At 44.4% G+C, this 12,339-nt stretch overlaps 1 protein-coding gene and 1 long non-coding RNA gene across 50 annotated transcripts in view; one reads left to right on the top strand and one right to left on the bottom strand.

Annotated features, from left to right (window-relative positions):
• Window positions 1-12,339, bottom strand: part of Plekha5 (pleckstrin homology domain containing A5) — a 169,662-nt gene that overhangs the window by 33,009 nt on the left and 124,314 nt on the right. For 30 of the 49 annotated variants that reach the window (XR_005503147.2, XR_592304.3, XR_001837479.3 and 27 more), the window contains 3 exons: window positions 11,545-11,628; window positions 8,286-8,405; window positions 7,470-7,523 (listed from right to left, as the gene is read on the bottom strand). Coding sequence is in view for 45 of the 49 variants with exons in the window: in XM_008763358.3 (XP_008761580.1) it covers window positions 7,470-7,523; window positions 8,286-8,405; window positions 11,545-11,628 (258 nt within the window). In the remaining 4 variants the exon portion in view is untranslated. The remainder of the gene's footprint in view (window positions 1-7,469; window positions 7,524-8,285; window positions 8,406-11,544; window positions 11,629-12,339) is intronic. The other 19 variants (XM_063285535.1, XM_063285537.1, XM_063285541.1 and 16 more) reach the window with 2 other exon arrangements.
• Window positions 983-3,693, top strand: LOC134486859 (uncharacterized). The gene is made up of 2 exons (XR_010066304.1): window positions 983-1,480; window positions 3,018-3,693. It is a non-coding gene; the product is annotated as an uncharacterized LOC134486859 (long non-coding RNA).

Genomic DNA, 12,339 nt, shown 5'->3' with positions numbered 1-12,339 from the left:
GAATGACACACTGTCCTGAGGATTCTATTTACCTTTTGCTTTTAGTGTTTTTGTTAGACGTGAGAGCTAGAGATGAAAAGTCCACCTTTTTGAACTGCTGGGCCTATGCTGGAGAACTAAGGCATTACTAAAACTCCAGACAGCAACTCTGCCTCTCCACAACTCAGCCTCTTCTGCTCCAATGTGAGAACACACCCGGCACTTATGTGTGAGATGTGTCTGGCACTCACGTGCCTTATGCACCCGGTGTGAGAACACACCCAGTGCTCACGTACCCTGCATGTGAGAACACACCTAGTGCTCATGTACCCTGCATGTGAGATCACACCCAGTGCTCAGGTACCCTGCATGTGAGATCACACCCAGGGCTCATGTACCCTGCATGTGAGAACACACCCGGTGCTCATGTACCCTGCATGTGAGAACACACCCAGTGCTTATGCATGTAAACACAGCCTCAGAGCATTGGCAGCCAGTCTTAGGGGTACTCCTAGGGTCTCCTGGGTAATTCTTCTGTGAACTGTGAATAATTTCCTGAGTTTCTGTACATTTGTCAAAATTTAATATGGAGAGGCCTAGGGAACCTGTGGTTGTCATTCTCTGTAACTCTTTGCTCTCACTTTGGTATCAATTCCCAAGGTAAACTTCTTGCCAATAAGCTCACATCAGGAAAGGTTACATACACGCTCTGCTTTCTGACAGAACATGAAAGGACATAGTAGCTGGTAGAGAACTGAGGAGAGGAACTCACAGTTGAGAGAATGTGAGGAAAGGAGCTTTCACGGTGAAACGTATCAACAGGGACCTGACCAATCAGACACAATCACTCCAGTCATGTAGGCACTGGGCCGGCCAGGTTAAGAGACCAGAGGACTGACAAGTGGGTATTAAGTCTACACCCAGAATTCTAATAAACCTGATGTCTAGTTAGTTTTCTTAGAATTCTGCCATTATGATGTCCTATTCTATTCAAGAACTGTCTGGGCCTCAACTTCCAAGCTCAAATATGCTGGAGACGGAGGACAGCAAGGGGAAGGGAGAGAAGGCGGGGAGACAGGGGTCGGGGAAGCACGGTGGAAGGAGGGAGAGTGTTAATCTAACAGTTTCCTCCCAGACTAAAACCTTCCAACCTATGGGAAAGCTCTATAAACAGAGGAAACAACTCAAAGCAGCTTGAGGAAGTCCCGTAAACTGACCAGATTCACCAGACCCTTCCCTGCCAGTGTAAGCAATAAAAGACGAGTCTCTTTCAGAGGAGCCAAGTTGCAAAAGCCCTCTGAGCTGCTTGGATGAAACAGAAACACACTGAGCTGCCTGGAAGAGGTTTAGGCCAGTGGAGACATCAGGAAAGGACACTCTACAACCTGCTGAGCTGCCACAGGCTGTGCAGTGAGCTCCAGGTTCCAAGATTTTGTGAGCTGGGGTGATGCAGCTGCAGAGTCATCTCTGCTCCTGGAAGGAACCCCTCACCTGTATTCCTGTAAGTAACAAAAAAACTCTGACTCATCCAGTGAACTTTGGTGGTATCTCTGAGTGTTTCAGCTAGGAAGGGAAAGGTTTCCTCCACAGAGGTGTTGCAGCTCTGAAAAGAATGGTATCCTGGCAACAGGGAGCCAAGAAATATCAAGGTCATACTGCACAACCTCACACAGGACATTTATTGAGAAAGATACGGGAGGGTGGTTGCTTCTGTGGTGAAAATCAGCAGGGGACTGAGCAGAAGGCAGGCTTTATGGGGGGGGGAGAGGGAGAGAGAGAGAGAGAGAGGGAGGGAGAGAGAGAGACCCGGAATACACTAGTGTATACAGTATACCCTTTATACTATCCATACTTGGATCTGTCATGGGCTCCGGAGAAACCAAGGGAGAAAGAGGGAGAGGGAAAAGGAGGGAGAGAGGTGGTAAGGGAAGGAGAGAGGGAAGGAGCAGTAAGGACAGGCACACAGACAGACACGAGAGGGGGGGGGGACCCCTCCTATAAAAGTGGCTATATGAGACCATGTGTCAACCAAAAGAAGAGGAAAAAAAGAAGAGATGGAGAGAAGAAAAATGAAGAGTGGTCATAAAGGGATGGAGAGACAGCTCAGCGAGTTAAAGGCACTTGTGGACAAGCTGGACAACCTGAGTGTGATGCCTAGGACCCACGGGGAGATGGGAGAACTGAGTCAGACTCCTCACAAACTCACTCTCTCCTGTCTGTGCATGCACACATATGCACGCTCACAATAAATGCAGTAAGATTTTAAAGGAGTAAAAAGATTGATACAAGATTATTTACGGGGCTGGAGAGATGGCTCAGCAGTTAAGAGCACTGACTGCTCTTCCAAAGGTCCTGAGTTCAATTCCCAGCAACCACATGGTGGCTCACAACCATCTGTAATGGGATCTGGGGTCATCTTCTGGCCTGCAGGCACACATGCAGACAGAAAGCTGTATGATGTATACATAATAAATAAATAAATAAATAAATAAATAAATAAATAAATAAATATTTTTAAAAAAGATTATTTATTTTTAGCATTATTTATTGTAGGTATCAACTTTCTAGGCCATGAGACTAGTTTGGGCAATGGTGGGGCATGCCTCTAAATCTCAGAACTCAGCAGGTAGAGGTTACAGGGGCTAGAGGATCTCGGAATTTGAGGCCACCCTGGTCTACAGTGCAAATTCCAGGGCAGTGAGGGCTACACAGAGAAACCCTGTCTTAAGAATCAAAAATAAAACTCAAAACAAGCAAATGAAGGAAAAGGAGGAGGAGGAAGGGGAGGAGGAGAACAGTTTGGGAAAAGAGTTAAGGAACATCCTTCAGAGTTGATCTGCAGAAGGGAGGTGGGGGGAAGGGAAGGGAAACTGTAGTCACGGTATAATGTATGAGAGATTAATAAAAAAGATTATGTGATACTGATATTTTGATGTCTTATGTATGGGTTAAATCAGATTAAACACATTTGTCTTCTCAAAATAAAAAAACCTTCATTTCCTTAATTTACTCCATCAAATGCCTGTCTTCTGTAACAGTTGGAAATACTGCCTTGAAGCTTCTCCTCCTGCCTAGAAAAGAAAACTTCAGACCCTTGACTGTTAGGGTGGAGCCTGCCTGGGAGCTCCGCAGAAGGAAGCTGCTGAGTTACCATGGGGAAAGCTCCCAGGATCCCTTTCACCATCTCCTCAGGAGTAGGACCACAGCAGCACCCGCTCAGGGCCACACGGAGCAGCAGTCTGCAGACTCCACCAGGGCAGAGCCTGCAATCTTGAGTTCTCATCTGCATGGATTTTCCTGTCATCGTTTCGTGAGAGGACAAAGGGAGCCCGCTGAGAAAGACAGTTTATAGCACCCGATCATGGGGCTGTACACGTCACTCAAAGTCACTTACCCTTGTAGAGCATAGTTCATAAACAGGGACTGTATTATAAAATCTAAATGCTATTATAGATCAGTTATAGAACAGAAAGTTTAGTTTACTCTTAGAAGTTGGGGGGCTGGAGAAATAGCTCAGTGGTTAAGAGCATTTAAGGCTCTTGTAGAAGACCCAGGTTTGGTTCCCAGCTCCCCCAATGTAGCCTGTAACCATCTATAAACCCAAGGGATATGATGATGTGCTCTTTGGGGCCCTCTCGAGCACCAGACACAAGGTGTGCCTATGTACATGCAGGTGAAACTCACACAAAATAAAAATAGAAAAGAATCATGATATGAAAATCGACTTTCTTGCCTCCTCCTAAACTACCTAAGACCTCTTTACAACTTGGACCGCTCCAACAGGGTAGGAGTCACTGAATCTCTGACCTCAGCCCCTGCTGCCTGGCACTCTCATGGGTTGCTGTGTCTTCTCCTGGCATGCTATCCTGCTATTCCTGTCTACCTACAAGTGGGTAGGAAGATTAAGGGAAAGAGCTCTTCATCACTGCCGGGAAAGTCACAAAGGAAAGGGAGAAAGAACCAAATGAGATGAGCTCACTGACCGGGACAACACTGACCCAATGCTGGGACCCAATGCAGTATGGGAAAGAAGGCATGAAACTGGGAGGGAGGAGTGTTGTGGGGAACCTGGGGGAGTGGACATGATTAAAATACAACAGAAACACATATGGAATGCTCAAAGAATAAACAAAATGTCATAAAAAATACAGACTTCAAGCAGTTGATAGCTATTTAAACACAATCTGTGACCGTGTACTGCAGAATAAAGCAGAAATCCTCCCACAGAAGTGCACAGCTACTGTAACTTATGTTTTGCTTTCGTGAGACAGGGCCTAAGTCTTTAGTCCAGCAGGCCACAATTCACTATATGGACAGGATCCCACGATCCTGTCAGTTTGAGCCTCCTGAGTGCTGGGACTAAAGGCATACACCACATACCCAGTGCTAAAGTGGTTTTAAAGCCACTTAGTGTCACTTGTGTCACCTGTCCTGAGAGGTGGCGATGAGAAACCACACTCTAGCACTCAGGCTGTGAGGACCAGAAGTCGCTCTTCAGCCGAGTGTGTGACGTGCCAGTGTCCTGCTTGTTTCGTCTGTTGTAACATGCTAGTGGCACAGAAAAGAACTCACCTCTGAAATAGCTCACAGGACACCTTCTGGTTCTAGTGTTCATGAATATTTAGAGATGAACAGAATTTAAATGAATGGAGGTTTTCCTGTGGGTGACTGTGGCACCTACACAAGGCCAAAGGAGGGGTCCTTGATTCTGCATAGATGGCCTTTACTTAATGCTTGTGAGTGGGAAGACAGAGGGGGAGCAGAGAGGGAGAGTCAGCTAGCACCGGCATGCCTTTGACTTTGAAATTTACCCAGGGCATCTTCCTCTGATCTGCTGTCTAATTTGTGGGTCTATAAATCTGATGAGTCAGTCTGTAAATCTTGGATACCTAATAATGCCTGCAAAAGCAACAGACCTGGTCAGCTCAAACAGGTTCTATAAAACTGATGAGTCAGTCAGTCTGTGAGTCCTGAACACCCGGTCAGCTCTAACAGGCTGCTGGCAAGGACGAGACAGACAGCTGGAAAGGTTTGAGCTGAATGAGAAGGTCCACTAAACTAAAATTATCATAATTACTTTATATACTGTACAGCTCAGCTGTAGCTAGACACAACGCACAGTGCAGTTCAGAAAAATTTATCTCAATAGAGTGCTACAAACAATTTTTAAAACTGTATGTAAGGAGAGATTTTCTTTACATAACCTTTTGTGTGTGTATGCATATCTAAGTCAGGGGTCAAATGTGTTGTTTCTCAGGAGTGCCATGGATTTCCATTTTTCCTTTGGGAGACCAAGTGGGACCTGAGGCTTGCTGTGTTTGCCAGGCTGGCTGAGCAGACTGCTCCAGAGACCGGCTGTCTCTGCCACAACAGTGCAGGATTACACACGTGTGCCACTCTGCTGGACTCTTGTGTGGACCCTGGGGACGGCCTGCACCCACCCTTTCACAGCAAGCACTTTACAGATGAGCCATCTGCCCAGCTCCATGGTAATTAAAAGGGTTATGCACACTTGGAGATGAGTTTCAGCTTGTCCAAGTTTTACATTCTAATTGTTATCTAAAATGGCCAAATGCTCACTCTCAGAAGAAGTATGTTTAAATGCAAATATCACTCACAACACCCATTTCTATATTATTTCCATTATTATAAAATTTAAAAATGGAAACAATGTAATTTTTTAGAACCTAAGAACAAGGCAAGTTACTCAAAAACTCTGTGGACGGGGTTGGGGATTTAGCTCAGTGGTAGAGCGCTTGCCTAGGAAGCGCAAGGCCCTGGGTTCAGTCCCCAGCTCCGAAAAAAAGAACCAAAAAAAAAAAAAAAAACCAAAAAACAAAAAACTCTGTGGACAGAGCCCATGAACGACCAGCATTCATTTCACCATATTAGAATGCGTAACGGTTTTAGAAGCCATCAGTGGGGCACTAGTGTGGCATAACATTGCATCTAGAGACCAGTGAGGGCACACAAGCCTGAGGTGGGCTCTGTGCTGTTCTGGAAAACCAGTGAAGGACTGAAAAAGCATCTCAGGACAACAACACGTTTATCTGTCTGGGAGGCCCCGAGTCCGTCCAGTAGCTGCACTGTAGGCTTTACTGAGGTTACTAGGAACCGCGGCAAACCGTTGGGCGTCTTCCAGACTTTCTAGGTAACTTCAAGTTCATGCTTACACTCCTGCTTTTTAAAGTAATGTTGTATTTCCCACAGGTTTTCAGAATGTTCTAAGGCTTGCTTGCTTATTGACTAGTCAGGTAAGTTTTCTTTTGAGACAGGATCTTGTTCTGTAGCTCAGGTTGGTCTTGAAGTTTTGATTTTCCTGCCTCTGGACTGCTGGAAACACGGGTGTGTGTGGCCATGCCAGGTACTCTATTTACAATGTAAAGGAAATTTAAAGACAGTTCATTCCGTATGGACCCCAGAAGCTTTTTAGAATATGAGGTATCTTTATTATACTGCTTTCAAAGTTCATCTGAGAGGCCAGCTTGAGTTTCATCACCCCAGTCTCTGTACTGAAAATCTGAACTTGGATAACAAAATGCTGATTTCTGAAGCATTGCAATAGGCAAAATCATGACAAAAACTAATGGGAAGTATGTAAATTACACACTAAAGCTTCTTTAAAATTAAGGTGACGGAACATGTCTGCAAAGGGTTACCTAGGTGTAAAATCTCTCTTTAAATAGAAATAATTTATAAGGCTGCATCTACCATTTTCTTTCAAAGATGTAAGCATCTGTCTTATTTCTTGTAGGAACTATAATTGATAAAATATTCAAATCTATGCATTTCAAGACAAGTCAAAACGAGGCTTAGCTTTATCTTTATCAAAGAAGTAATTTGTTAGCAGAAATTATGTCTGATAAGATACCAAGGCCCACTAAATATTAACAGTGTCTAACACCCTAACCCGAATAGTCCTTGTTCACTGACTCTCTTCATTTCTCCAGGTGTGTTTGCCTTTCCAACACAGGGTCTCGGTTTCTACCCCACCATAATAGCACAGACACCATATCTTTCACTGCTCACTAGAGATCACTGCCCTTGGCCACCCAGCAGGAGGTTAATGGGGAGAATCACAGGGCACGGAGGCAGGCCCTTCATACTTGGCAAGGATCAAACCCTAGGAGGAGACAGCACTTGGGCAACTCAAAGCGCTCTCCTGAGGGAACCCAGCGTACTGCACCGGTTCTCCTCACCACTGCCAGCAGGACCTCTATAGTGTTCATTTCTTCCCTGCTCACCTCAGCTCAGACACACCTCCGTACCTAAGTTGTAATGAGATACAAGGAAACAAACAGGATAGAGGTGACCCAGTGCTTGTACCCCACTGATCCTCACAGAGGCCTTTGGGTCAGGGCTCCTTACTGTCACGTAAAGAAATCATAGAATCAATTAAAGTGATTGAAGTATCTAAGATGCCAAGAAAATTATACTATAAATGCTAAGTTCTAACTGGTGTCAAAATAAGAAAATTCTTCAAACCCCACCTGATGATCCAAATATATGGTGTTCCTTTGAAGATGATGTGAAAGAATTTCATTCTAGTAGCCATCAATCAAGGAAGGAGCGATAGAGAGCAAATTGTCCACAGGTCAGTTGGTGATGAGAAAAGCAGGCCGTTATTACAGCGCAATACCATCCTCCCCCCACCCCCCCGCGACACACACACACACACATGCTCTGTCAGGGTACAGATGACACCCTCAGTATGTAAAATCAGACATGAGCTATTCAGTAGGAAATCACTTGCAATGCCTTTAGCAGATAGAAGATTTACATGCCAGTCCTTTCCTTGCCCTCCCTTCTCACATAAAAGGTGCTATTAACCCTTTGAGAGACTTCAGTCTGGCCTCCAACTCCCTGACCCTCCTGTACTCAACCCTGAGGGCTGGGATCACAGGTGCACAGCTGAGACATATTTTTATGTGCTCACTTTTTTTTTTCATAAGAAAAAGGCTTATACTGACTTTTCACTTTCTGCTTTATTTGAAAACCAGAGCTTTCAGTACCTGTTTTATCAGATGCAGAAGTCCTAGAATTTATTTACTGAGCAGCAGAACTGTTTTGAGACCTCAATGCAGCCCCATCCCCTCTCCTCCCAAACAGGCGAGTTGAAGGCTACGACGTGTGCACTCACTCACTCTATCTTCTCTGTTATACATGCATGTAAGGGAGCTGCATTCTCAAAGGGTCAGCAGGAGACGGCGATGCCCCTGCCATGATGGTTCAGGCTCATGCGCAACACCATGGACACAGAGTGCACTGATGGGTGATGACGTCAGACGGACATGTGCATGGCTGACCTTCGGGCTGTGGGCCTCGAGTTTCAGCTGCATGAGCTGTGCTAAGGTGTGCTCCCGGATACTACTCAGCTCTGCTTGCTGCCGTCTCAGCTTTATCAGCAGCAGCGTAAGCTCCTCTGGCTGAGGGAGTACAATTTAAGAATCCAAACAGTGGAAAACAGATTAATTGTTGTCTTAAGTGACAGACATTAAACCAAGATTTCTTGGCAAGTTTCCTCTTAGGGTTGGCATCATAGAACCTAGGCACTATGATGCCAGGTCCTACATAAATGCATAGGTATCTAGAGAGACAGAAGGAAGAGTGTCACTGTACATCCAAACAACAGGACATTCAGAGCTCATGAGAGTATTTCATTGTCAAGAATAAAAAGCACAAAACCACCATAAAGTTTAGCACAGAGAACCGTTAAGTTGCTCATTAAAAATGTCATCGGAGTGTTAAAATTATACCTAAGGCTCTTCTGGCAACAGAACAGTATTGGCCCATCCAACACCATTTCAAAGAACAAGTAAATCAAAAGAATTACATTTCAGAAATGAAAAATTGGGGTATTGTTTCTGAAATCCATGATTCAGCATATAAGGTCACTTGCATTTTGTAATGCTACCTACCAATAGAGTTTCCACAGCATTTTTTTTTTAAATGATTAAGATGTCATTTTTTTTAAAATGATTAAGATGTCATTTTTTTTTTTAAGGAGATAGAAAGGGAAACAAATATTGCTCTTCCTGCCTCCCCGCCCCCCACCTGCACACATTCTCTGGGAACCATGGAGACTGATCCCCCAGTGGCACTGCACATTTGGGGAGGAAAGAGTTCAACAGGGGGTGAACTTCTCAAATCTGTAGTCTGTCCTACAGCAGCAGATGGACAGCTGTTTCTCTGAACTTTGTTTAAAAACAGTAAGGGGTAGGGAAAGGGACTCGGCTCCCACACATCCTGGGCCTGGGCCCTGCTGAGCTCTCTGTGTCCATGCAGTTCTATGTCGGCTCCTCTGTTCACTGGCTCTGGCTCTCCATTTTCTAGACCACAAAGTTCTCTTAGAGACCCACGGCATTTTCACTGTTGCCTTCAGACAGGCACGGCTGGCATCATAGAAGGAAGCTACACCCTCCTACTGGCTCCTCAGGCGTAGGCGGGAACAAAGGGGAGGCACCAGGCTTTTATAATGACAGCCAACAGTGGACAGAGCATGTGACGTCAAGCTACAGTGAGTGAACCCCCACTGCTCCCAAAACCCTCTAAACAAAATCCAAAAGGATAGCTTTTGCAGTGAAGCCACCTTGTGACTTCAGGACAGGATTTATCTGCTGATCACCTTGTCCAGCTCTTGAAGTCTTGCCAGAGGTGTGGGGAGATAAGGACTGACACACTCTCCTCCTTCTTTTGACAGAGTAGGATTTTCTAAAACTCAGGCTGATTTCTGACAGAAAATCCAAAGAAGTCTGTGTATGGACTAAAATGATGAGGGAACTTTCAAAAGTGCAGAAGGTAGTACGTTAGCTGTACATTCACATGTGGATGTCAAATAGAGGCATTCTTGGCTGGGAAAAGGTTGGGGTGATGGTAAATGTGTTTGACTCTGAACAGCCACTAGAGGGAGCAAAGTGGAAGAGTAACTTTCAGACAGCTAGCAGCTGTTCTGTGACCCCTGCCAGCTTCTCTCACACTACAATCTACTGTTTAATAGTTCTTGGTTCTAAAGCTGGTGAGCCAGTGTCTCTTTGGACTTTATTTAACAGTTCTTGGTTTTTAATAAAATATATTCACAATCTTTGCTAAACAAACTGAGATCACTTTAAATCAGAAACAATCTCCATATTTCGAATGTGTAAGGCGAAATGTATACTAAGAGTTTGTTTTGATTGCTGTAGGGGAGAATTTTAAATAATAATGAACAATCCTATAGGTGTTAAATCACATCCTCAAACAAACAGGACTATCTACTGACAAGTAGAGTCAGGTCCCAGACAAAGGATTCAGCAGTGTTCATGTACCTGTAACCTCAGTCAGCCAGAGGCTAGGGCAGGAAGATTGTTAGATCTAGACCCTGCCTAAAAGCAAAGGCAAAAGCAAAAACGAACAAACAAAACAACGATAATAAAAACAAACAAACGAACCCCCTCCCAAAAGCTAAGCCAAAGCAAAGTCATCTATTTTCTGGTATTCTACCAAAGCAAAGTCATCTATTTTCTGGTATTCTTCTACCCCGTATCTCAGGCTGGTCTCTAACTCCCAGTCTTCCAGCCTCAGCCTCTGGATCGACAGGATTGAAGGCATAAATAAGCCTCTATGGCCGGCTGTCTCGTTTGTAGTCTGTCTTTGTGTAAATACATCAATCAATGTATTTTTGACTCTAAAGCAGCTAATTTATAGTAAATCTCACAGGAAAGCCAACAACGGCAGTATGGTTCTGTAACTCTAGCATGAGGAGGCCAGCCAGGAAGACTGAGCTCCAGGTTGGCCTGTGCTTTACATCAAGAGTCAGTTTTCAAAAGCCACAAGCAAAATGTTTCAGAGATCTGCTGTGCGGCCACGGCTGCTGGCTGGACTTCACTCCTATGTCTGTACTGGGTGTGTGTGGGGCAGTGGTTCTCAGTCTTCCTGATGGGTCAACCCTTTAACACAGTTAGTTCCTCATGCTGTGGTGACCCCAACAATAAAATTATTTTCATTGTTACTTCACAACTGTAATTTTGCTGTTACGAATTATAATGTAAATATGTGCTATACAGGCTGCTATGTGACCCTCCACAGGTTGGGAGCTGCTGGTACAGGGCTTGCTGATCTCAAATGGTCTTGGGTATCTTATGCAAGCATGCCATGCTGAGCTCCTTGGGTTTTAAGATAAACAAAAACAAACTATATGGTCACATATGTCATGTAGTCACGTATGCCATGTAGTCATGTATGCCATGTGGTCACGTATGCCCATGTAGCCCTGGCTAGCCTAACTCATAGCCATCCCTGTGTACCATTGTGCCTGGTTTTTATTTTGAAGAAAGGGGGAATAACAAATCAAAAATCCAGAGTTAAACAGTAAACTTGAAATGCGCTCCTTTATTTGGACATTTAGGGAAAGGCACCGACATGGCTATGTAAGTCTATGCTCTTCTTGTGTTGAAATTAGTTACAAAGCGGTTGTGCTTTTCTCTGAAGGCGATGTCTCTGAAAATTCACACTTACAAACTGTCAGCTTCACGTCTTTCTGGGCAGCAAATAAAGCAAGCATACGATAAGTAGACTTATCACACTCACCGTCCTGCCGTGGAGGCTCTGAGGACTAACAGCCTGTAAGGCTAAGCCAGCCGGCATTGACCTTCTGTCAGGTACATAGACATGCTAGGAAAGAGAGAGAACAGATTCAGTGGTAAGCTTTTTTTTTTTTTTTTTTTTTTGAGGGGGGAGGTGTCAATATTATTGATCAATAGTCTTAAATTTTTATTATGGATTACTAATTAAAATTGTCATTAGTTTTTAAGAGAAATACTAACATTTTTTTACTTGACTAAAATATAGATGCTAATGGACAGTGTATGTGTATGCACTGTTGTTTTGTGTTTCTGAGAGAAGATCTTGTATGTAACTCAGGCTGGCCTCACACTTACCCTCCTAATCTACTGGGTTCCACTACTCAAGTGCTGGGATCACAGGCATGATCCTTATACCTGGGCCCACATCAGACATTTGTGTTTATTATCACCATTTATGCACAAGGGATGCGTGCAGAGCATATACGTGGAGGTCAGAGGACGACTCTAAGGCACTAACTAGTTCTGTCCTCCCACTTTAGGTGGCTTCTCAAGACTGACCTCAGGTCACTAGGCTGACACAGCCACAGCCACCTACTGAACTTCTCACTGGCCTAGCTTCAGAGTCTTTAGAGAAAACTTAGTGATGGGAGTGGCAGAGGTTGAGGGTTTCACAGATTTTACTAGTTGGCTCTTTTTCATGCCTGGTTTTAGTTTTGGTTGTGAGCCTAGCCTTTAACGGCTGAGCCATCTTTCCAGCCCCATGCCTGCTTTTATATTCAGTCTGTTATGACAAGTCTTT

Source organism: Rattus norvegicus, chromosome 4, assembly GCF_036323735.1.
Source record: "Rattus norvegicus strain BN/NHsdMcwi chromosome 4, GRCr8, whole genome shotgun sequence".
Taxonomy (NCBI): Eukaryota; Metazoa; Chordata; class Mammalia; order Rodentia; family Muridae; genus Rattus; species Rattus norvegicus.
The sequence above is the reverse complement of the archived record's forward strand: the minus strand, read 5'-3'. Positions and strand labels throughout refer to the sequence as shown.